At 40.7% G+C, this 25522-nt stretch overlaps 1 protein-coding gene across 5 annotated transcripts in view; it reads left to right on the top strand.

Annotated features, from left to right (window-relative positions):
* Positions 1-25522, top strand: part of MGAM (maltase-glucoamylase) — a 103116-nt gene that overhangs the window by 4264 nt on the left and 73330 nt on the right. For 4 of the 5 annotated variants that reach the window (XR_002645360.2, XM_022579303.2, XM_022579320.2 and 1 more), the window contains exons 2-3: positions 19043-19169; positions 21233-21375. Coding sequence is in view for 4 of the 5 variants with exons in the window: in XM_022579303.2 (XP_022435011.2) it covers positions 19043-19169; positions 21233-21375 (270 nt within the window). In the remaining variant the exon portion in view is untranslated. Of the gene's footprint in view, positions 1-1915; positions 1937-19042; positions 19170-21232; positions 21376-25522 lie in introns of those variants that run through there. The other variant, XM_089917294.1, reaches the window with a different exon arrangement.

Raw genomic sequence — 25522 nt, 5'->3', positions numbered from 1 at the left:
AAGGACACTGCCCTACTTTGAGGGAGGGTCTGCCTAGCAATAGACTGGAGTTCTTAACCTGGGGTTTGTGCATTTAATTCAGAGAGCAGGTGAACTTGGAAGGGGAAAGTGTTTATGTTCTTTTCTTTGCTGAAATACTGACATTTAATATGTCTTTCAAAATATAAGTTAGGCCACAAATCACAGTAGTGTGAGCAGTACCTAAGACTGATTCCAAGAGAGGTCACGGGTACTTTTATATGTTGAAGATAATCTCTAAGTACTGTTTACACTATTTTGAAACTGCAGTAGCTATTAGACCAGCTGCTAGATTTGCTAGTTAATACAACATACATTACTACAATTTAAAAAGTATTCTAGTAACTGTAATTCAACGAAATTGGTTTCTCTTGTATGCTTATTTTGTATTTTGTCTCATGCATTTAAAAATGTAATTCTAAGGGCTTCCCTGGTGGCGCAGTGGTTGAGAGTCCGCCTGCCGATGCAGGGGACCCGGGTTCGTGCCCCGGTCCGGGAAGATCCCACATTCCGTGGAGCGGCTGCGCCCGTGAGCCATGGCCGCTGAGCCTGCGCGTCCGGAGCCTGTGCTCCGCAACGGGAGAGGCCACAACAGTGAGAGGCCTGCGTACGGCAAAAAAATAACAAAAACAAAAACATATATATATATATATATATATATATAATTCTAAAAAAATGTAATTCCAAGAGAGGTACCCTAGGAGGTACCGGATGGCCAAAGGGTCTCTTTAACACAAAAAAGCTTAAGGGTACCCCTCCTAGAGGCAGGAAAAGAAGAAACTATTTTGAAAACATTTTCAGAATTATTTCCTTCAAACACAGATCAATGGATGAGATTAGAGGTCATTGGGAGAGATGGGACTCTTCTGGGGTACCAGGATCATTTTTTTTTTGCTCTTTATCATCTACACTTTGTGTCAGTCTTGTTCTGCTACCAGGCACAGGGAGCGTCCTCACTGCGGCAGAGACATTCAGTGCCCCAGGGGTCAGGGTGGTTACTTCTTGCCCTAAGGTCTTAGGGATGACTGCCTCAGGGAGACCTTGATTACTAATTAACTAGCAAATCTGATCCTGAAAAAGAGCTGGGCCGTCATTTGCTTTTGAACTCTATTAACACCAGTACAGTAACCAGTTACCAGGGCTGTGGCTGCTTTCTGTGGACTGTGCTCTGCCTTGATTGCCAGCCCATCCTTCAGAGAAAGGGAGCAGCAGCGGGGGTGATGAGGTATGTACCTAAACTGTGTGCTCTCTTACGGCTACAGATGTATATGTGCAAGTGTGCCTGGACTTGTGCTCATCTCTTTCAGTCAAATGCCCTTGTGAATTGCTTAAACGCAGACAAAAAAAACCATCAATAACAAACCACAAAATTACACAAACACATAGTAAATAAAATTCAGCTCTTTTTTTCTTGGGATGTATGTGTGTGTGCATGTCTGTGTGGTGATGAATGATTTAATATTCAGGGTGAGGTAACTGGTAGAAATTCTTTCTGATTCTTGAGATGAGGTGGGGGAAGCGAGGGGAAGGAATTGGGAAGTTAGAGTAGGGCATTTGGGGATGTTCCTCTAAAAGGATGTGGAGCTGTGACTGAGAAGTGGTATTTAGAGAACCCATCACGGTCAGGAAATTGAGAAATCTATATATTTCTATCCCTGTGAGTTTGGTGCCTTTATTTATTTATTTTTTTTTATTTACTTATTTTTGCGGTACGCGGGCCTCTCACTCTTGTGGCCTCTCCCGTTGCGGAGCACAGGCTCCAGACGTGCAGGCTCAGCGGCCATGGCTCACGGGCCTAGCCGCTCCGTGGCCCGTGGGATCTTCCCGGACCGGGGCACGAACCCATGTCCCCTGCATCGGCAGGCGGACTCTCAACCACTGCGCCATCAGGGAAGCCCTTGGTGCCTTTATTGATCAAGTAAAGAATTATTATGGGGAAGAGTCTAAAAGTGTGTGTGTGTGTGTGTGTGTGTTTGAAGCATTGGGGTGTGTGCACGCTTTGGTGTGTAGTGATTTCCTGTGGGGTCTGGAAGGAGGTTCTGAAGGGAAAGACTCGGCTCTGAATTGTCTCCTGTCAAAATGGAATGAAAGTGCCTAGGGGAAGGGGGAAGGTGATGATTGTTGCAGGCTCCTCTCTGGTAAAACAAAGTAAGAGAGGCTGGTATCCTCACTAGTTGTTGAGAGTCTAGCTAAACACACGTGGGCATTCCTTTTCTGATGGTCCGTGGAGGTGAGAAGGGAGAGTTACAATTGGAGAAACAGGAGACCATGATCAGTCCCACAGGTCTCACTACAAAAAGCTTCCATGGGTTCCTGATGGAGGGTCTGAATGGCAGCTTTCAGGTGCTAAAGAGACCTCCAGATCTCCAAACTGTCTATTGCTCTTTGTCACGGTGTGGAGCAGTGTGTATGTGTGGTGGGCAGGTAGGAGGAAGAGGGAGGGGTCTTTGGTTTGCTGTGCTGAGAAGGATCAAATGATATGGAGGACCTTCTGTCCTGTACCCCCAACTGAAGATAGCTCATCGCTGTTTCACTCACGCTTCCGCAGATGCCAACGATTTTCATTATCCGGCATCCCTCACAAATGAGAGTTTTGATGGGCTATTAATGTTACTCTATGAACTGCTCCCTGAGCATGGAATACTAAGGACTAGATGGCCCTAGAAGAAGAAATTTTCCATCTAAAAATTTCCAAAACTGCAGAATGTGCTGGAGCAGATAAGCCTTTGCACTCCCTGCTGCTAGGGTCACCGTAGGTCATAGCTGTCTTCTAGACACAACCCCTTTGGGTTCAGATGGGGAAAATGAGGCCCAAGTTTTTCCAAGGCCACGCAGCTAAGTCGGGTCAAGCTGGCTTTTAGATCTTTGCACTTTGGATGTGCCCAGACTAGGGAGAAAAAGATCGTTAGCTCCTTTCTTCCTTCCCATTCTCTAAATATCCAGATGACAATGTACAAAGCCAGTAAATTTTGCCCAGGAGTTTTGAGGAATAGCCGTGACTTGCTGGGGTCCTCTTTGCAAGTTATTCTCAGCCTCTGTAAAACTAACCCTCTCTTTTCCACGAGAGCTCTTGCCTGGTGTTATCAAAGGATTTTTGAAAGAAAGGCTTAGAATGCCATATGTAAATCAGCTAATGGCTATAATTCAGAAAAAAATGAAAATTGATTATCCAGTTTTTCCTAATGAATTCAGATAGCCATCTCAGTAGTTTGGGCCCCACCTGCTTTACCCATCTACTTTGCCTAAATGATTATAACAGTACGAGGAAAATGAACTTTGGCAATTATTCGTATAACCATTTTAATTCAAGGAAAAAATTACCGTTGGAGTCTGCACGACTTATGTACAGTAATAATTTGCAGCTTTTCTGTGAGATTTTCTCTAAGCAGCCTAATTAAAATTGCAACCCTCATTCACGTTCCTCGTCCTCCCCCCACCCAAGCTTTATTTTTCTCCACAGCATATTCATTTATTTTTTTGTCGCTTTTTTTCTACCCATAGGAATATAAGTCCCATGAGGGCAAGAATTTTTACGTTTTTGTTTGTTGTTGCATAACCAGCTCCTGGAAGAGTGCTTGGCACATTGTAGGAGCTTAATAAATAATTGATGAGTGAATAAATAAACTGCCAAAAGACAAAGGATTGATAAACATGGGGAACTCAGTTCTCCTGGCTCTCACAGAAAATTTAAAACAGTCCTGTGGGTTGTAAACTTCAAGTGAATTGACTACTACAACAGATGCTTAGAAAACCGCTTTGAAACCCCCCAGGGGCTGTGGAGACTGAAATGTTGCAGAATTCTTTCCTTTTTTTTCTGTAAGCTTCCTAACAGGAGGTTGTCTTTGGAAGGACACAGGCATCTCCCATGCATCCTCCATCCTCTTAAATTAAAAACTTTTATCATCACAAATGTGTAAGTTTTCTGTACTTGCATCATATGTGGAAGTGGGCTTTGGATTCAGACTGCCTGGACCTCAGGCAATCTGGAGTCTCTGAGGCTCAGTTAGCTCATTTGTCAAATGGGGATAATACAGTCTCAGCTTAGAGGGTGGTTGTGGGGACGAAATGAAATAATGCACCTCAGTGCTTCGCCCAGTGCCACACACGTTCTACGTACTTGGTTAATGACCCAGGTACTATTTGACGAAAGCACAATCTCACCAAAAGCCTAAGCTGGAGTACACTGTGGGCATTATTACATGGAATACAGAGTAGTGCTTACAAGTTCTGGCTGTGAGGTCCAAAGGGCGGGTATTCAAATTGTGGCTTTACTCATTATCAGCTGTGTGACATTTGGCCTTGCTAAAGCTTAACTTCCTCATCTGAAACCGAAGATGGTAGCAATAACTCACTGGGGGTTATAACAAAGATTACATGCAATGGATTATGTAAACCTCTTAGAACGTTACTCAATTACGGGTAGCGATTATTATTAAAATTGCACAGTTTATGTTTGTCATATGAAATAGAATACCAAAGATTGATGACAGACTGCCGAGTAACAGTTTTTTTAAATATTTTTTCTTTGATCTTTTTCTAAATTGCATTTCAAATTGAGATTATAGGTTTCACCACTGAGATCCATATAACTTGGGAAGTAAGGTGAATGAGATGATGCTGATGAGGGTTTTTTTTTTTCTTTAAGGTTTAACGAAATGTCTCTCTTCTATAGCTAGAAAGTAATTATCGTTGTTCCATAGAGCCAGTAGCCATATTTGAATATGATGCAAAAGGACTTTTGATAGGAGGCAAACAGATTTTTTAAAATGCAAGTGATATTTTTTCAAAAGTTATATTTACCCATGTATATTAATCATTTATTGCTGCATAACAAATTACCCCAAAATTTCACAGCTTGAAGCAATGAACATTTATTATCTTACAATTGCTGTAGGTTAGGAATACTTAGGTAGGTGGTTCTGGTTCAAGGTCTCTCATGAGGTTGCAGGCAGGATGCTGCCCAGGGCTGCTGTCATGTGAAGGCTTCACTGGGGCTGGAGAATCTGCTTCTGAGATGCCTCACTCACATGGCTGTTGACAGGAGGTCTCAGTTCCTTGCTGGCTGTTGGCCCTTTCTGTAGGTCTGCTTGAGCGTCATTATGGCATGGCAGCTGGCTTCTCCAAGAAGTGATCCAAGAGAAGGAGGAAGGAGGAAGATGTAATGCCTTTTGTATCCCAGGCTTGGGAATCACACACCATCCGCTCTGCTGTATTCTATTTGTTAGAAGTGAGTCACTAAGTCCAGCCCACTCTCATGGGGTGAGGGATGGGGGGCTTGGCTCCACCTCTTGAAGGGAAGAGTATAGAAGAATTTGTGTATCTTTATTTAAAAAACCACCATATCATGATTTTGAATAATATTAAGTTTTATTTTATTTCATAATTTACTCCATCCTCTCTCTATAGATATCTACACTATTCGCAATCTTTTGCTGTTATATATCATGTTACAGTGAAGATCATATATCTGTACATACATTGCTTTCCACACATGCAAGTGTATTTTTTTAACATTTTTATTGGCGTATAGTTGCTTTACAGTGGTGCGTTAGTTTCTGCTGTATAACAAAGTGAATCAGCTATAAGTATATATATATCCCCATATATGTATAGGGATATATGTATCCCCATACATATATCCCTCTTGCGTCTCCCTCCCACCCCTCTAGGTGGACACAAAGCACCGAGCTGATCTCCCTGTGCTATGCAGCTGCTTCTCACTAGCTATCTATTTTACATCTTGTAGTGTATATATATCCATGCCACTCTCTCACTTCATCACAGCTTACCCTTCACCCTCCCCGTGTGCTCAAGTCCATTCTCTACATCTGCGTCTTTATTCCTGTCCTGCCCCCAGGTTCTTCAGAAGCTTTTTCTTTCTTTTTTTAGATTCTATATATATGTGTTAGCACATGGTATTTGTTTTTCTCTTTCTGACTTACTTCACTCTGTATGGCAGACTCTAGGTCCATCCACCTCACTACAATAACTCAATTTCGTTTCTTTTTATGGATGAGTAATATTCCATTGTTTATATGTGCCACATCTTTATCCATTCATCTGTCGATGGACACTTAGGTGGCTTCCATGTCCTGGCTATTGTAAATAGAACTGCAATGAACATTGTGGTACATGACTCTTTTTGAATTATGGTTTTCTCAGGGTATATGCCCAGTAGTGGGATTGCTGGGTCGTATGGTAGTTCTAGTTTTAGTTTTTTAAAGAACCTCCATACTGTTCTCTATAGTGGCTGTATCAATTTACATTCCCACCAACAGTACAAGAGGGTTCCCTTTTCTCCACACCCTCTCCAGCATTTATTGTTTGTAGATTTTTTCATGATGGCCATTCTGACCGGTGTGAGGTGATATCTCATTGTAGCTTTGATTTGCATTTCTCTAATGATAAGTGATGTTGCGCATCCTTTCATGTGTTTGTTGGCAATCTGTATATCTTCTTTGGAGAAATGTCAATTTAGGTCTTCTGCCCGTTTCTGGATTGGGTTGTTTGTTTTCTTGATATTGAGCTGCATGAGCTGCTTGTAAATTGTGGAGATTAATCCTTTGTCAGTTGCTTCATGTGCAAATATTTCTCCCATTCTGAGGGTTGTCTTTTCATCTTGTTTATGGTTTCCTTTGCTCTGCAAAAGCTTTTAAGTTTCATTAGGTCCCATTTGTTTATTTTTGTTTTTATTTCCATTTCTCTAGGAGGTGGGTCAAAAAGGATCTTGCTGTGATTTATGTCATAGAGTGTTCTGCCTATGTTTTCCTCTAAGAGTTTGATAGTGTCTGGCCTTACATTTAGGTCTTTAATCCATTGTGAGTTTATTTTTGTGTATGGTGTTAGGGAGTGCTCTAATTTCATTCTTTTACATGTAGCTGTCCAGTTTTCCCAGCACCACTTATTGAAGAGGCTGTCTTTTCTCCATTGTATATTCTTGCCTCCTTTATCAAAAATAAGGTGACCAGGGGCTTTCCTGGTGGTGCAGTGGTTGAGAGTCTGCCTGCCGATGCAGGGGACGCGGGTTCGTGCCCCGGCCCAGGAAGATCCCACATGCCGCTGAGTGGCTGGGCCCGTGAGCCATGGCCGCTGAGCCTGCGCGTCCGGAGCCTGTGCTCCGCAACGGGAGAGGCCACAGCAGTGAGAGGCCCGCGTACTGCAAAAAAAAAAAAGTGACCATATGTGCATGGGTTTATCTCTGGGCTTTCTGTCCTGTTCCATTGATCTCTATTTCTGTTTTTGTGCCAGTACCATAATGTCTTGCTTACTGTAGCTTTGTAGTATAGTCTGAAGTCCGGGAGCCTGATTCCTCCAGCTCTGTTTTTCTCTCTCAAGCTTGCTTTGGCTATACGGGGTCTTTTGTGTTTCCATACAAATTGTAAAATTTTTTGTTCTAGTTCTGTGAAAAACGCCATTGGTAGTTTGATAGGGATTGCATTGAATCTGTAGATTGCTTTGGGTAGTATAGTCATTTTCACAATGTTGATTCTTCCAATCCAAGAACATGGTATATCTCTCCATCTGTTTGTATCATATTTAATTTCTTTCATCAGTGTCTTATAGTTTTCTACATACAGGTCTTTTGTCTCCATAGGTAGGTTTATTCCTAGGTATTTTATTCTTTTTGCTGCAGTGGTAAATGGGAATGATCTTTTATTGATCTTTGCTATTGTTTCCTTAATTTCTCTTTCAGATTTTTTGTTGTTAGTATATAGGAATGCAAGAGATTTTTGTGCAGTAATTTTGTATCCTGCTACTTTACCAAATTCATTGATTAGTCCTAGTAGTTTTCTGGTAGCATCTTTAGGATTCTGTATATATAGTATCATGTCATCTGCAAACAGTGACAGTTTTACTTCTGCTTTTCCAATTTGGATTCCTTTTATTTCTTTTTCTTCTCTGATTGCTCTGGCTAAAACTTCCAAAACTATGTTGAATAATAGTGGTGAGAGTGGGCAACCTTGTCTTGTTCCTGATCTTAGTGGAAATGGTTTCAGTTTTTCAGCATTGAGGATGATGTTTTTATCATAAATGGGTGTGGAATTTTGTTGAAAGCTTTTTGTGCATCTACTGAGATGATTATATGGTCTTTTTGCATTCCTGGGATAAACCCCACTTGATCATAGTATATGATCCTTTTAATGTGCTGTTGGATTCTGTTTGCTAGTTGTTGAGGGTTTTTGCATTTATCTTCCTCAGTGATATTGGCTTGTAGTTTTCTTATTTGTGACATCTTTTTCGTGACATCTTTTTCAGGTTTTGGTATCAGGGTGATTGTGGCCTTGTAGATTGAGTTTGGGAGTGTTCCTCCCTCTGCTATATTTTGGAAGAGTTTGAGAAGGGTAAGCATTAACTCTTTTCTAAATGTTTGATAGAATTTACCTGTGAAGCCATCTGGTCCTGAGCTTTTGTATGTTGGAAGATTTTTAATCACAGTTTCAATTTCATTACTTGTGATTGGTTTGTTTATATTTTCTATTTCTTCCTGGTTCAGTCTCGGAAGGTTGTGCTTTTTTAAGAATTTGTCCATTTCTTCCAGGTTGTCATTTTATTGGCATATAGTTGCTTGTACTAATCTCTCATGATCCTTTGTATTTCTGTACTGTCAGTTGTTACTTCTCCTTTTTCATTTCTAATTCTATTTATTTGAGTCTTCTCCCTTTTTTTCTTGATGAGTCTGGCTAATGGTTTATTCATTTTGTTTATCTTCTCAAAGAACCAGCTTTTAGTTTCATTGATCTTTGCTATTGTTTCCTTCATTTCTTTTTCATTTACTTCTGATCTGATCTTTATGATTTCTTTCCTTCTGCTAACTTTGGGGTTTTTTTGGTTCTTCTTTCTCTAATTGCTTTAGGTGTAAGGTTTGGTTGTTTATTTGAGATGTTTCTTGTTTCTTGAGGTAGGATTGTATGGCTATAAACTTCCCTCTTAGAACTGCTTTTGCTGCATCCCATAGGTTTTGGGTCATCGTGTTTTCATTGTCATTTGTTTCTAGGTATTTCTTGATTTCCTCTTTGATTTCTTCAATGATCTCTTGGTTATTTAGTACTGTATTGTTTAGCCTCCATGTGTTTGTATTTTTTACGGATTTTTTCCTGTAATTGGTATCTAGTCTTATAGTGATGTGGTCAGAGAAGATACTTGACACGATTTCGATTTTCCTAAATTTTCTAAGGCTTGATTTGTGACCCAGATATGATCTATCCTAGAGAATGTTCCATGAGCACTTGAGAAGAAAGTGTATTCTGTTGTTTTTGGATGGAGTGTCCTATAAATATCAATTAAGTTCATCTTGTTTAATGTATCATTTAAAGCTTGTGTTTCCTTATTTATTCTCATTTTGGATGATCTGTGCATTGGTGAAAGTGGGGTGTTTAAGTCCCGTACTATTATTGTGTTACTGTCGATTTTCCCTCTTAGGGCTGTTAGCATTTACCTTATGTATTGAGGTGCTCCTATGTTGGGTGCATAAATATTTACAATTGTTATATCTTCTTCTTGGATTGATCTCTTGATCATTATGTAGTGTCCTACTTTGTCTCTTGTAATAGTCTTTATTTTAAAGTCTATTTTGTCTGATACGCGAATTGCTACTCCAGCTTTCTTTTGATTTCCATTTGCATGGAATATTTTTTTCCATCCCCTCACTTTCAGTCTGCATGTGTCCCTCGGTCTGAAGTGGGTCTCTTGTAGACAGTATATATAGGGTCTTGTTTTTGTATCCTTTCAGCCAGTCTATGTCTTTTGGTTGGAGCATTTAATCCATTTACATTTAAGGTAGTTATTGATATGTATGTTCCTATTACCATTTTCTTAATTGCTTTGGGTTTGTTATTGTAGGTCTTTTCCTTCTCTTGTGTTTCCTGCCTAGAGAAGTTCGTTTAGCGTTTGTTGTAAAGCTGGTTTGGTGGTGCTGAATTCTCTTAGCTTTTGCTTGTCTGTAAAGTTTTTAATTTGTGCATCAAATCTGAATGAGATTCTTGCTGGATAGAATAATCTTGGTTGCAGTTTTTTCCCTTTCATCGCTTTAAATATGTCCTGCCCCACCCTTCTGGCTTGTGGAGTTTCTGCTGAAAGATCAGCTGTTAACCTTATGGGAATTCCCTTATATGTTATTTGTTGCTTTTTCCTTGCTGCTTTTAATATTTTTTCTTTGTATTTAATTTTTGGTAGTTTGATTAATATTTGTCTTCACGTGTTTCTTCTTGGATTTATCCTGTATGGGACTTTTTGCACTTCCTGGACTTAATTGACTATTTCCTTTCCCATATTAGGGAAGTTTTCAACTATAATCTCTTAAAAAATTTTCTCAGTCCCTTTCTTTTTCTCTTCTTCTTCTGGGACCCCTATAATTCAAATGTTAGTGCGTTTAATGTTGTCCCAGAGGTCTCTGAGACTGTTCTCAATTCTTTTCATTCTGTTTTCTTTATTCTGCTCTGTGGTATTTCCACTATTTTATCTTCCAGGTGATTTATCCGTTCTTCTGCCTCAGTTATTCTGCTATTGATTCCTTCTAGAGTATTTTTCATTTCATTTATTGTGTTGTTCATCATTGTTTGCTTGCTCTTTAGTTCTTCTAGGTCCTTGTTAAACTTTTCTTTTATTTTCTCCATTCTGTTCTCAAGATTTTGGATCATGTTTACTCTCATTACTCTGAATTCTTTTTCAGGTAGACTGCCTATTTCCTCTTCATTTGTTTGGTCTAATGGGTTTTTACCTTGCTCCTTCATCTGCTGTGTGTATCTCTGTCTTCTCATTTTGCTTAACATACTGTGTTTGGGGTCTCCTTTTTGCAGGCTGCAGGTTTGTAGTTCCCGTGGTTTTTGGTGTCTGCCCCCAGTGGGTAAGGTTGGTTCCGTGAGTTGTGTAGGCTTCCTGGTGGAGGGGACTGGTCCCTGTGTTCTGGTGGATGAGGCTGGATGTTGTCTTTCTGGTGGGCAGAACCATGTCCAGTGGTGTGTTTTGGGGTGTTTGTGAACTTATTATGATTTAGGCAGCCTCTCTGCTAATGGGTGGTGTTTTGTTCCTCTGTTGCTAGGTTTTTGGCATGGGGTGTCCAGCACTGGAGCTTACTAGTTGTTGAGTGGATCTGGGTCATAGTGTTGAGACGGAGATCTCTGGGAGAGCTCTCGCTGATTGATATTACATGGGTCCGGGAGGTCTGTGGTGGAACAATGTCTTGAACTTGGTTCTCTCACCTAAGAGGCTCAGGCCTGACACCCGACCGGAGCACCAAGACCTTGTCAGCCACATGGCTCAGAAGAAAAGGGAGAAAAAAAAACCAGAAAGAAAGAAAAATTAAATAAATAAAATAAAGTTATTAAAATAAAAAGGTATATTATAAAAATATAAAAAAGTAATTAAAAAAAAAGAAAGAAGAGAGCAACCAAACCAATAAACAAATCCACCGATGATAAGAAGTGCTAAATCCTATTTAAAAAAAAAGCAAAAACGGACAGACAGAACCCTAGGACAAGCGGTAAAAGCAAAGCTATTCAGACAAAATCACACAAAGAAGCATACACATACACAGTCACAGAAAGAGAAAAAGGAAAAATATATTAAAAAAAAAGGAAGAGAGCAACCAAATTAATAGACAAATCTACCAATGATAATAAGCTCTAAATACTAAACTAAGATAGACGTAAAACCAGAAACAAATTGCATGCAGAAAGCAAACCCCAAGTCTACAGTTGCTCCCAAAGTCCATCACCTCGATTTTGGGATGTTTCATTGTCTATTCAGGTATTCCACAGATGCAGGTACATCAAGTTGACTGTGGAGATTTAATCCGCTGCTGCTGAGGCTGCTGGGAGAGATTTCCCTTTCTCTTCTTTGTTCGCACAGCTCCCGGGGTTCAGCTTTGGATTTGGCCCCGCCTCTGCGTGTAGGTTGCCTGAGGGCGACTGTTCTTCGCCCAGACAGGACGGGGATAAAGGAGCAGCTGATTCGGGGGCTCTGGCTCACTCAGGCCGGGGGGAGGGAGGGGTACGGAACGCCAAACGAGCTTGCGGCGGCGGAGGCCGGTGTGACGTTGCACCAGCCTGAGGCACACCGTGTGTTCTCCCGGGGACATTGTCCCTGGATCACAGGACTCTGGCAGTGGTGGGCTGCACAGGCTCTTGGGAGGGGAGGTGTGGATAGTGACCTGTGCTTGCACACAGGCTTCTTGGTGGCTGCAGCAGTAGCGTTAGCGTCTCATGCCCATCTCTGGTGCCCCCGCTGATAGCCACGGCTCGTGCCCGCCTCTGGAGCTCGTTAAGGTGGTGCTCTGAATCCCCTCTCCTCGCGCACCCCGAAACAATGGTCTCTTGCCTCTTCGGCAGGTCCAGACTTTTTCCTGGACTCCCTCCCGGCTAACTGTGGTGCACTAGCCCCCTTCAGGCTGTGTTCATGCAGCCAACCGCAGTCCTCTCCCTGGGATCTGACCTCCGAAGCTGCAAGTGTATTTATGGGCTAAATTTCTATAAATGGACATCCAGATTACGGGTGTAAATAACTTGAGTAGCTTTTGCCAAATCTTTATTGAGCATATAGCGTTTACAGTTTGACTAGTAAATGGTGGGTGACTTTTTCTTCATAGCGTGTAACCAAGTATGTTAATAACCATTTGGGAAAAATTTAAATATTAGTATGAAGAACAGTCTCCTATTTCACAGCTGTCAGCAACCACCAAAGAGAAGGAGACATGGTCACTTCCATAGGCATTCTGATAACTCTGCTCCTTGCCAGTGAACATGAGATCGCTCTTGATCTCATTAGTTAATTTAATTATATCAGGCATGGAAGGCTATTAATATTTATGGAGTTTTACATGCAAGATTAGTATTATGGAATCTCTTATAAAGCCTTTGGGAATGTGATGTACTGGGGACAGGACAGGTATGAAAGATTAGAGCTGGGTCATTTACTTTGGAAAAACCAAGGCAATCCTTGTTGTAGAGAAGGGTACAGCCCGATTTCCTTTTGCATGTTAAGAGGGTATTACGGTGACAAATAGAAATTTCTCATCAGTGTATGAAAAAGGTTTCTTCTGCCTGAGGACCATCTGGAGGTTGTGTGAGGACACATTGATTGGGGGGACAGTGAGGCGGCAAGAAAATATCAAACAACTAAATTGAGCTGAGGATTTAAGATTCGCAAGCTGGGGATCTTTGAATGAAGACTTCAGGGAAGAAGAGAAGGGATGTGCTTTCTGAGTAAAAATAGTGTGATTTACAAGGCAGCCTGGGAGAGGAGCCGTGAGTGGGCTGGTGGAGAATCGGACTTTGAATGGGCAAGATTGCTGCTCATAGCTCCTGCTACTGCTTCCTAGATTTCTGCACCTGTGTCTCAGGTACCACGTGAGTCACCTGACACATGGGGCCGTAAAGCACTTAGCAGATAGGAGTTCATATCAGAACAAGTTCATAAGGACAGCTGCCAGGAACGTGCATCTTCCACTTTACAAAGCACTGAGTAAGGTGGGGTGCCACCCTCACGGAGAGAGGGATTGACACGGTTCTTAGGAACATGCTGTTTCGTACCCAAGAGTATTTTCTCTATGGTAAGTAATAAATAAGGATATGTAATGCTTTATTATTTAAGATGTTTTTATTTGATTCTCACAATAAGAAGATGATGATGGATAGTAGTAGATATTCTTAGTTCCATTTTTACACATCAGAAAACTGAGATTCAAGAGTGTTAAATAAATTCCTTGGCGACCACAGCAAGAAATAGTAGGGCTAAAAAGCAAGCTCAGGTCTTCTCAAGCTGTGCTTAGCATGCTTTCACACTGAGAAAGAGAACTTGGGCATATAATGAAGAAGGAAAATGCCAATGATGTGTTTAGCACAGGGATCTTCTGTGGAAGAGAAGAGTGAAGTAGCAAGCAATTTGGGTGACTCACTCAAACATGACATATAAAAGCTGTGGTGAATTTTGTAGATCTTCTCGTTCAACCTCTTTAATTTGTAAGTGAGAAAACAGAGAACCAGAAAGCTTAAGTAAATTTCTTAAGGTCATCTGCTTAGTTATTTTCAGAATGAGGAATAAAATTAAGGTCTTCTGATTTTCAAGAAAGAGCACATCCCTTCTCTTCTTCTTTCTACCGTACATTGCCTTTACTGGGTGGAAGGAAATAGTGGTATTGGAATTTAAGTCCACTTAAGGCAGGTGCCATCATTATATCCTCTAAAGTGCCTTCATGGTGTACTATAATTAGGAAGTATTCAGGTTATTTTGTAAATATTCAGTCAAGGAATAAAATGTTATTGGTCAGTAAGTATTGATTATGTAGATTCTGCTTGTAGGTATTTAGGAAGAAGCAGGCATAATTCTCACACCCTAAGAGCTTACAATTTGAAAAAGAAAAGGGGTGTTGTAAACCTAAGAAAGTAGACATACCTTTGGGGGAAAAGCCTTAGGAAAACTTATCCTTGGTCACAAATGAGCTGAGGTTAGAGAGGGCGCATTGATATACTGGAGAGACTGGAAGAGTTGGGAGGGGTGCTTTAATGGGGTTGAAAACTTTCAAGGAGCCACCCATCCCCCACTACTCCCTCCAAATGCATTTCATTTTTCTTTATTACTGTCTCCTACTTCATTTTTGTCCCTTATTGCACTGTCCTTAATTTACATCTGCTGTTCCCCCTCCCCCTCATAGGATAATGTCATTCAATGTTATTAAATCCACTGAACTCAAGGTTTCCCAAGTGATTCTCAAACAGGAGTGGAGGGGAAGTGAATATCAAAGTGATCTAGGGAACTTTTAAAACCTACATAGAAGGGTTCCAGATGGTAGACTGATCACAGGATTTTACCTTTTTTCCTTTCCAGACTTCCCTTGACATTCTAATAAAGATGTACTGAATGAAGTGCGTCTTCATGTACTAAATGAAGTGAGTCTTCATATAGATGAAGAAAAGCAGACAGAACCATTGTGCTGGGGATTCAGAGCAGAGAACAGCTCAGCTCATAATCAGCCTGGGAAAGGGGGTCTGCAGTGGAGTTGGGGGCAGTTCTGAGCTGGGAGTAGGGGGGTACAGAGAGCAGGACAGGGATGTGGGGCTGTGTTCAGCTGTGGCTGGGCTTAAGAAGGGGCTGTGAAGAGTGTTGTTTTCCAGAAAGTGCATTTACTAGGATATATTCTGGTGAAGAATATAAACTATTCATTTATAAAGAGATGGTTTTCAGCTATTTCTTTGTATGTTACAACTCACATGAAGGCCATTACTGGTTATGAGCAATCGTTACACAGGTCAGATGGAGAGGGAAGTAGCTGTATATTCTTAAAAAAAATCTCCCTGGAGATATTGATGTACCACTCCTTCACACTTCAGAGATTGATTTAAAGAAAGCTTGACTTGGATCCTTTTGTAAAATGAATAACTGCCCTCTAGCTTATATTATTTTTAAATCCAGATTTTATTTTTTCTTTCCTTTTCCCTAGTGCCCCTATGATTACTGGTGAGGTTCCTGGGATGAAGGCACACTGTTCCCCATTCCTTCCCCACCTTTCCTCTTGGGAAACAGGAACGAGGACCCTGCAGTACACGCATGGCCAAAGGATCCTCTGGTGGTGTTTCCACTCAGTCTTGCTCCCCAGTCAGCAAATACTCACTTAGAGCACCTGCCAGGTAGCGTGCACTGAGGCATGGTGGAGTTCTTGCCAGCACTGTCCACATCACAGAACACAAGGAAAAGGAAAAAAAAACAACTATTAAGAAAAAGATACAGTGATAACAGACTTAGAGAATGAACTTATGGTTACTGGGGCGGGGGTGGTGGTGGGATAGATTGGGAGATTGGGATGGACATAAACACACTGCTCTGTTTAAAATAGATAAGCCATAAGGACATACTCTATAGCACAGGTTTGTAATAACCTAAATGGGAAAAGAACTTGAAAAAAGAAAAGATATGTGTCTATGTATAACTGAATCACTATGCTGTACCCCTGAAACTAACACAACATTGGCAATCAGCTATACTCCAATATAAAATAAAAATTTAAAAAATGATACAGTGATTTTAAAAAAAGGAAGGTGGCATCACTAGGCTAATTGAAAGGGATCTGGATTTCCCGGGGCGGCAACTGCCGGCAGAAGAATGTCCCTGGACTCCGCCCTGGCTCCACTCAGCTGCCCCAGAGCCAAGGGGATCGGCATCTGAGGCTCTCAGGCCGAGAGATGACTTGGGGAGGGGTAAGAAACTCGTACTCACTTTCCTTTCGTAGCTTCAAAGTTAGTAGGGAAGACAGATTCTCCTCAGGGTTATAAATCTAGATAGAGTGCTTGGGAGCGAGAGAGGGAGGGTTATTAATCTGAAGTCCTGGAGGAGATGTTGTTTGATGTTTACTTCTTCTTTTGACAAGATATTTCTCCCTCCCTCTGGTTTGTGTATTGATTGTGACTAGCTGTAGGTTTCACTCCCTATTGAGCAATGCATTTCTGCATTAAAGTATGGCTCTACGTAGTTTCTCATGCTTTTGGAGAAGTGCTATATCTGTGTCCACATTCTTGTACAAAACATGAAAGACGGTGTGCCCTCCCCTAAGAGACAGTGAAGTCCTTCTAAAGAAGGACAGTAGTGGGGTCAGAGGAAGGAGGTACATGCAGTCATATCTGGGCCATCCAGGGGAAGGATGTGAAGGGAGTGATGGGGGGTTTATTTACTTGCTGCCCATGGAGGGTAGAGCCACAGCTCAGTCCAGAATCAGAAAGGACCAAGTCCAAGGATGGAAGCACTGGGGAAGATTTCTAGAAAGGACTTCATGTGAGGCATAACCCCCATTTGAGTTTGTGCATGGTGGTCTTTGCCTTCCTGGTCGAAGACTAAGGGAGTCTGCACAGAGGCCCGGGTGACACTGATGGTCCCAGTGGTCCCGGCTTTAATAGCTGTCCGGTTTTTCTGTCCTCAAGTCCTGTTTCTGTGTCGATCACAATACTCACCCTTAGGAACGTGGTATTTTATTTCTTCGTTCAGACACGTGCTATGTTGCTATGCTCCGTATCTGGACAAATGATATCAATATTCATCCCTCTGAGCAGTTGAGTTGATCTCTGGGCTCTCTGGGTTTCCCTGTAACCTCCCATAGCCTGGAAAGAGTAAATGTGGATGACTTTGCCAAATCCTTCCTCATGAATAAGAAGATACTTCAAAGCCCAATTTATGGTGGATCTTTGAATATAAAGGATAATGTTTTTAGGTTTTGAACTTCATGAATCTTTACTTCAAAGCCAAATTTTGGCTTAAAGTACTCTAAATTTAGTATCCCAACAAGAGGAGCTTCATGTGTTCGATCTCAGTGTTCTATATACTTGAAGAGCACGCAGGATTCCTAGTGCATTACAGGGATACTACAGTTTGTTCAGCAGGGAGTCAACAGCGAACCTATAATAGATGGGGTTCACTGCTTTTGAAACATGATTGCATATCAGAATCATCTGTGGAGGTTTTTAAAAAAATCAGATACCCAGGCCTTAACTCCAGAGATTCTGATTCAGTAGGAGTGGGGCAGGGGCAAGTGCCGAGTGTTTGATTTAAACTTCTTGACAAAATATTCTAATCCCTAGCTAGTGTTCATAATGAGTCTAACATAGATAAATGTGTAATTTCTGTATTTTTTTTGAAATTAAAAATCCTCAAGGACCCCTTGGGGCTCCAAAGGCAGCACTGGTCAAGATGATCCATAAGGTCCCTTCAATTCTGGAATTCTAGGTTAAATTTCACAGACTCTATCCAGATTATAGTTTCTAAATACTGTTGCCACTAAAAGGAGCCAGAACTCCTTAGAAATGTTTGATTTGAGACGAGGGGCAGGAAATGTACAAAAGGAGCCTAGGTTATCATGTTAAACCAGCAAGCAGGGAAAGTACCAAAGTGTACCAAGAACCACCTTGAAGAGACTGTCAATGGGTAGAGATGGGACAATATGAGCGTTAATAATAATAACATCAATGGATTAATACAGATGAAATGTATTTAAATCTATGAGTTCATAAAGATATTGGACCAAAAAATCTCATTGATCCCCTTTGGAAGATGCTAGGGAAACTACTCCTTATTACTCCTTATTTTAAAAACCAGTAAATAAAGAGTCAAACATTTATCCTGCCTTTCCTATACAAACTGCACCTTTATGAAACAAATGATAGATGAGGGGAAATTTCTTTCTATAGGAATATTTCATTTAATAAGTGAACAAAGAATGATAAAATTACAGTGTCACTGCATCACAACTCCTAATGAAATAATGGATTGAAGAAATGCTCGCCAATGGCTGTGAACATTTTTTTAAAAAAAGGAGACTGCTAGATTTTATGTGTCTCTTGCTGGAAGATGTTGTACCATCTATGCACCATTCTTGCTAAAAAGAAACCAACCTGTATCTGTCAAAACTGTAGATCTAATAATTTATAGGAAATACAAGGATAGAGAAACGTTGACATGCATGGAGATGCAATCAACAAAATCCAGATTGTGGGAAGATCTACAGAACAAACCTTACTGGTTAAAAAAGACTTAACAGACACAAATCAATTAGTCATATATAGATCTTACTTGTATCCTTATGAGAGTAGAACAAACAAACTATAAAATGCTTATCAGACAGGGAAATTTTTTTAAAATAATTCTTTAATTTGATGATTAAAGAATTATTTTAAAAATATTTTAAGTGTGATAACAGTATTTTGCTTGGCTTTTGTGAAATTTCTTATTTTTTAAAAAACATGCTTAAATATTTTCAGAATAAAAGATATGAAATCTGAGATTTGCTTCAAAATAACCCAAGGTTAAGGAGAGACATGAATAAGAATAGACATAAGAAAAATAAAAGTTTTTATATTACCTTTAAAAAAAAAAGACAAAATGAGATTGGCCACTTGATAATTTTTTAATCTAGTTGATGGGTACCTGCGTGTTTATTATGTTATTCATTTCTCTTATGTATACATTTGAGCTTTTCTCAAGTTAAAAAAGTTTGCTACCACATGTTAAATAAAACTCAAATCTAAAATTGTTTTCTCTTTCTTTGTAGATGGCAAGAAAGAAGTTGAAAAAGTTCACTACTTTGGAGCTTATGCTCAGTGTTCTTCTGCTTGTGGTGTTTATCATCACTATTCCTCTCTTTGTGCTTTCAGCCAGAGACTCTTTGGAATCAGAAGGTAACAAGGAACTCTGGTGTTGCCCCCTCCATATATTGCTCTTATCAGAGCAAACACCTCAGAAATGGCAGGGAAGTGATGCTTTCGTATTCACTGGTGTGAACGTGTGTTTGTGTGTGTGTGTGTATTATAAGTGTGTGTTGGGGACCACCTGACTCAAACTGTGACAGCACAATAGGTATTCACTGTAGGCCTAACTGACACTTTCGTTTCCCAATTTGGCACAGCGCAGGATTCCGCAACTGGCACTTGAAATATATTTGCTGAATTTCATTGAATAATTGTAATTTTGTTAACAATAGTAATCAACAATACCCTTATATGAAATGTAGTCAAATAAGTATATAATCAATTAACGTACCTTCAGCCCAGGTTTGGTTCTTTAAAAAAATAACAGCTACCAGAGTTTTTTTATTAAAAGTTTATTGAACTGTTTTATTTTAACAGAAGGGCTGGATTGTGCTGAGTTATCCATAATTTCTTATCTGGGCTTCAGCTAGGAACAGCTTCCTAGGTGGGGCACGTGATGAGGGGCTAGTGTGTTGCCAGAGGAAAACCTTTGCCCCCTCCCCCTACCTCATTTTCAGTCACACCACTTCTACTTCTGTGGGAAGTTAGATTAAATAATCTCAAAGGTTGTTCAGTTCTTAAAATTCTATGATCCTGAAGATGAAACTAAAACCCTTATGCGGAAACTGGCACAAATATAAAGTTCTAGTACTCCACCACATTTGAATTGGAAACCTTAGTGAAAAGAAAACTTATTAGAAGCCTCATTGTTTTGTCTTAATATTGTTATTAGCTTATTGTAGAGTGCCCTAAAGAAATCTAACATCCTTATGTTAGAATGCAATAAATGTGCCTTCTTTATTTTACTGACTTTAAAAAAAAATAATTTATTTATTATTTTTGGCTGTGTTGGGTCTTCGTTGCTGTGCGTGGGCTTTCTCTAGTTGTGGCAAGTGGGGGCTACTCTTCGTTGTGGTGCGTGGCCTTCTCATTGCGATGGCTTCTCTTGTTGTGGAGCATGGGCTCTAGGTGTGTGGGCTTCAGTAGTTGTGGCACACGAGCTCATTAGTTGTGGCTCGTGGGCTCTAGAGCACAGGCTCAATAGTTGTGGTGCACGGGCTTAGTTGTTCCACGGCATATGGGATCTTCCCAGACCAGGGCTCGAACCTGTGTCCCTGCATTGGCAGGCAGATTCTTAATCACTGCACCACCAGGGAAGCCCTATCTAACTGATTTTTAAGTCTGAATCCATCAATCAACTGGCATAGATTCTAGCTGCCAGTTTCTAGTTTGGTGGCCTCCCTTTACATTTTTTGTCCTATGAGATTTTACATTTGTATCAGAATACCATCACTCAGAAGTGTTCCTTGTCAAGGGATTGCCTATTGACTGAGCAAGGAGAATTGAGGTTACTATGATTAGGGTAACATTCAAGAGAACAACATATACTGCACGTGATCTGTGTGCAAACATTTCGTGAACCAGCTGCCTGGGTGGAAGTACAGGACCAAAGCAGAATGTACGGACATCTCTGTAAAGGGCCATATACTTAGTACTTCAGATTTCGTGGCCCATACGGTCTCTGTCCTAACTACCTAATTCTGCCTATAGTAACAAAAGCAGCTATAGACAATACATAAAAAATCTGGGTGTGGCTGTGTGACAGCAATATTTTATTTACAAATCAGGCTGTGACCTGATTTGGTCCACAGGACATAGTTTACCAACCCCTGGAGTAGAGAAGGTAGATTTGGTTCCCACTTTGGTGAGCTTCCAATCTAATGTTGGAGTCCAACTCCTTGCTCTTGTATGCACTGTCTCATAGGGGAGGGCCTTGCTGGTAGAAGGAGATGGTGCAGGTATATGTAGAGTTAAATACAGTCAACAAGAACAAAATGAGGCTTTATAAAGTGAATGTGCACATTTCAGGGTCATAGAGCGAAGCCCAATCAGTAGTGGAGTCCATATAATTGGAGGTGTTGAGAACTATGGGGGTATCGAATGCCTGTGATATTAATTCTGTCATCTTATGTTTGCTTTTGGGATTATCCCAGGTCCTGGGACAACAGTTACCTCAGGTCCTGGGATGACAGTTACTCCAGATCCTGGGAAAAGTACCACTCCTGGTTCTGCCGAGTGCCCAGTGGTAAATGAATTGGAACGGATAAACTGCATCCCTGACCAGTCACCAACAAAGGTTTGACTTACAGACCTTGTTTTCATTTAAGAGTTTATGCCATTGGATAAGGGTTTGTTTTCTTTTTTCTGTTTTCTGTTTGTAGCCCCCAGAGTTGTTTATTGTTTGCATTGCAATTATTGGTGGCTCAGGAAAAGAAATCCTGTATTCATGCTTATATGACAGCTCAGCCTTGGGAGAGGAAGAACTAGAAAATTTCCTTGTGTTGACAGATTCAGCAAATAAAAGTACATGCTGTCCATTTAGGTTTGAATTTCAGATAAACAATGAATAAATTTTTAGTATAATTATGTCCCGTGTAAGACTTGGGACTTACTTATACTAAAAGTATATTTGTCTTTTATCTGGTAACACTACTTGGTTACTAGTTCTCTCTGACTCTGTTTCTTGGCCTCTCTCTGTCTCTCTTTTTTCCTTACACAATTCTAAAAGGTTATCTAGGATCTACAATAAAAAGTCATCCATAGGCATAAAACAGTATTTCAAATAAGGATAAAGCTTCAAGAGCCAAGTTTTGAAGGAAGAGGTAATAAATACCAGATTAAAGATAGTGCAGGGGCTTCCCTGGTGGCGCAGTGGTTGAGAGTCCGCCTGCCGATGCAGGGGACATGGGTTCGCGCCCCGGTCCGGGAGGATCCCACACGCGGTGGAGCGGCTGGGCCTGTGAGCCATGGCCGCTGAGCCTGCGCATCCGGAGCCTGTGCTCCGCAACGGGAGAGGCCACAACAGTGAGAGGCCTGTGTACAGCAAAAAAAAAAAAAAAAAAAATAGTGCAGGCATCTGGGCGTTTACTTTTGGGCAGTGTTTCCTGACCATCACCTGAAGTCCAGCTGAATATATGATTACAAAATGCATTGCACACACCATATCAGTCATGTTTCGTGTTGAGAGTGAATAAAAACAAAATGCAGCCTTCTGAGTGAAGTCCACTGACCTGAAATGGCAGATTTGTATCAGACACAGAAAGGATGCTTGCTGCATGCGATTCTTGGGCATGTGGCACTCTCACATTTATCTCTGTAGCCATCCTATTGTTCACGGGCTGGAATAATCTGTGATGTTCTTGAGAGTTACTATTTTGGTTTGTCTAAAGGTCCTAATACCAAAAGACATTTTATTTCTGCATTTTGTTTTCTTTCATACTTCTGGAGGCTAGAAGTCCAAAATCAAGGTGTCATTAGGGTTGGTTCCTTTTGAGGGCTCTGAGGAAGAATCTGTTCCATGCCTTTGTCCTAGCTTCTGGTGACGGCCACAATCCTTGGCGTTTCTCGGCTTGTAGCTACATTACTCCATTCTCTGCTTACATCTTCACAAAGCATTCTCTGTGTGTGTCTGTGTTCAAATTTCCCATTTTTATAAAGACACAGATCACGTTGGATTAAGGGCCCACCCAACTCCAGTATGATCACACCTTAACTAATCACATCTGCAACAATCCTATTTCCAAATAAGATCAAGTTCTGAGGTACTGAGTATTAGGACTTCAACATATCTTTTCTGGGGACACAATTCAGCCCATAACTTGGACAGAGTCACAGAATGTGAACTGTGGAAAGTGAGAATGGTTACACAATTTGAGCCTTTGGTATTGATTGAAATAGCATAGATGCTGAGTCAGAGAGAACCAAGACGGCAAAGAAATAACAGATGAGAAATCAACCGTAGTGATAGACTGGGGCTTTGGGGAAGCTGGAAGTTAAGGCAGAAAAAAAGAACCAGAGCCAGATAAATAGCTTGGAGTAGAGAAAATGCCTGGGAACTGTAGTTAGGAGCAGAGTGATTGGACAAAACTAGTCAGGAAGCTCAGAGGCTATGTTGAAGGCAAGAGAGAGCACCAATATGGTAAATAGTCAAGGATCAGGAAATCCCCAGGACAGGACAAAGCAGTGAGAGCACAGAAGGGCATCAGCCTGGACAGCAAGGCTGCCAACGTGGGAAGGACTCCCAGTTAGAGCAGTTCATCTAACCAAGACTATTGCAGCATTCAGTCCCCTTCATCTGGCATCTTACCCTGACTGGATGAATGTAACTTTCTCTTGGATTAATGAAGAGACATGCCTGCTTGGAGTAGGAAGAAATGTGTCTGAACAGAAAAGGTGGATTCAGATTTTGGAAGACCTTGGATTTCAGATAGAGGAGGTTGGCTTTTTATGTGATACATAGCAGCTAGGAGCAGCCACTTAGGGCTGAACGAAATCACGAAATGGGAAACCAAGAAGAGAGAGAATAAAAGATAGAAATAAAGGAAAAAAAAGATAGAAGAGAAAAAGAAAAAAAAGAGCTTCAGTATGGGGCCAAATGTCATAAAGTTTGGTATTTTAGATGATAGGTTCAATAGGTAGAGGAGATAAGCTAAGTAAATACATAACTAGAATATAAAACAAAAATGTATAAGATATAAACGAAATACTATGTGGATCACAAAGCAGAAGAGATTATTATCAAGGACAAGGTGACAGTCTGGAATTAATGATAAGCAGGATTTTGACAGAGGTGAGAGGAATGGAAAGTGAATTCAGGATAGAGGAGACAATGCACACAAAGTGACAGAAGAGGAAGTTGTGGGGCACATACATGACATATTGAATGGTCCCATATGGCCAAGATACAGGATGGGTGCCAGAGAGCATATAATGTTTAAGACTATAAGGTAGTTTGGAGCTTGATGATAGAGGACCATTCATCAATGTGCTGCTTTGCCAATAGGAATGGGATGTCGTGGTCTAGATATTGCTGTACCTAAACAGGACGTTTCCAGAAAGTTGATCCGCACCCATTTACTTGCCCCTGTCATAGTGTGCTAGGAAACTACTTGCTCAGAAGCCCACCTGGAAGACTAATGCATCCTCAGTCTGTCCACTTTCCTGCAACAGCCCATCTTGTTATTGGCTACGTGAACTTCAGATGTCATTATTGCCTCAGTAATGCTTCTTTGGTTTTATAATAAGGCCGTTTAATACTGTGGTATCAAGATTGTAGTTCAGTAAACAACCTTTGCCTTTTTTCTAAATGTTATACCCAAGTGAATTAATCTATGACCTTCGCATGCATTCACTGGCCTGCTCCCCTTTAGTTCAGCCGGAGAGAAATACTCTGGGAGCACCTTCAGTGACCTGGTTTTTCATAGAAGGTATTTCTTAGGTATTTTGTTGTGTGTTCTAAGTATCCTGGGTGCCATATGCTAATCTAAAGTGTTGTTGAGAGGCTGATTCAATGGATAATGTTGTGTATATGTATATAATGTGTTTGTTGAAGGAAAGTATATGGCTGTGTGGAGGAGGGGAGTGGGAAGAAATTATGAATATGACACTAGGCTAGGCAGAATGTTTTACTGCTGAGGCCATTGCTATATCATTTTATCATTCCTCTCCTCTGGGATTAAAGAACTAAGAGTATAAATTTCCCTTCAGATGATTCTTTGTTGTAAATTCCATTGTTTCTTATCCCAGTAAAAGGAGGGAATTCTGTGTCTAAAACAGGACACATAAAGGCTGTGGAGAGACACTGGACAGTACAGAAAGAACAGGATGGAGGGATACAGGGTTAGAGGAGCCAGCACCTAGGACAGGATGGTTGGCAGGGCTGAATGAGCAAGGTCCACTGTGGTCCCATTCCCTCCAGTGGCAGGAGATGGCTAATTCTGATTTACTCAGGCCGGCTCTCACTGCACCTGGGACACTTCCTTTTCATGTGTTTGCATTTGTCCTTGCAACTTTGCTTTCTGTCTTTTAAAAATGCTGCAGTTGCTGAGGTCCTGAATTTTTTTTAAATCTTAGATATGCTGCTTCCTAATGACCTAATGATGCACATATTCCAAGGCATATGTAGTCTTATCAGTAAATTATTTTCAACTCACTGATTTGTACACATTTCTTGTTTGTGTTATTCTAGATTCTACTTCTTATTTTTATTATACATGCTGCAAGTATCTTCTGCTGTTATGAGGCTGTGTTCACCTATTTTATGCTGTCTTGATGAACAGATATTTTATATTTTAATGGAGTCAAGCTTATATATTCTTATATTACATCATATCTCAAGGAACAATACCAGGAAGATTAAAGGCAAAAAAGAAAAAGTTACGACTTTAAGAAGAAAATAGAAGATCTAATATAATAATAATAATTAACTTATTTAGTTTAAATTT

This window comes from Delphinapterus leucas, chromosome 9, assembly GCF_059928025.1.
Source record: "Delphinapterus leucas isolate spDelLeu-1000000601 "Yukka" chromosome 9, BTC_Dleu_Yukka2, whole genome shotgun sequence".
NCBI lineage: Eukaryota > Metazoa > Chordata > Mammalia > Artiodactyla > Monodontidae > Delphinapterus > Delphinapterus leucas.
Note: the sequence above shows the minus strand (reverse complement) of the source record. Positions and strands in the feature narration are given on the sequence as shown.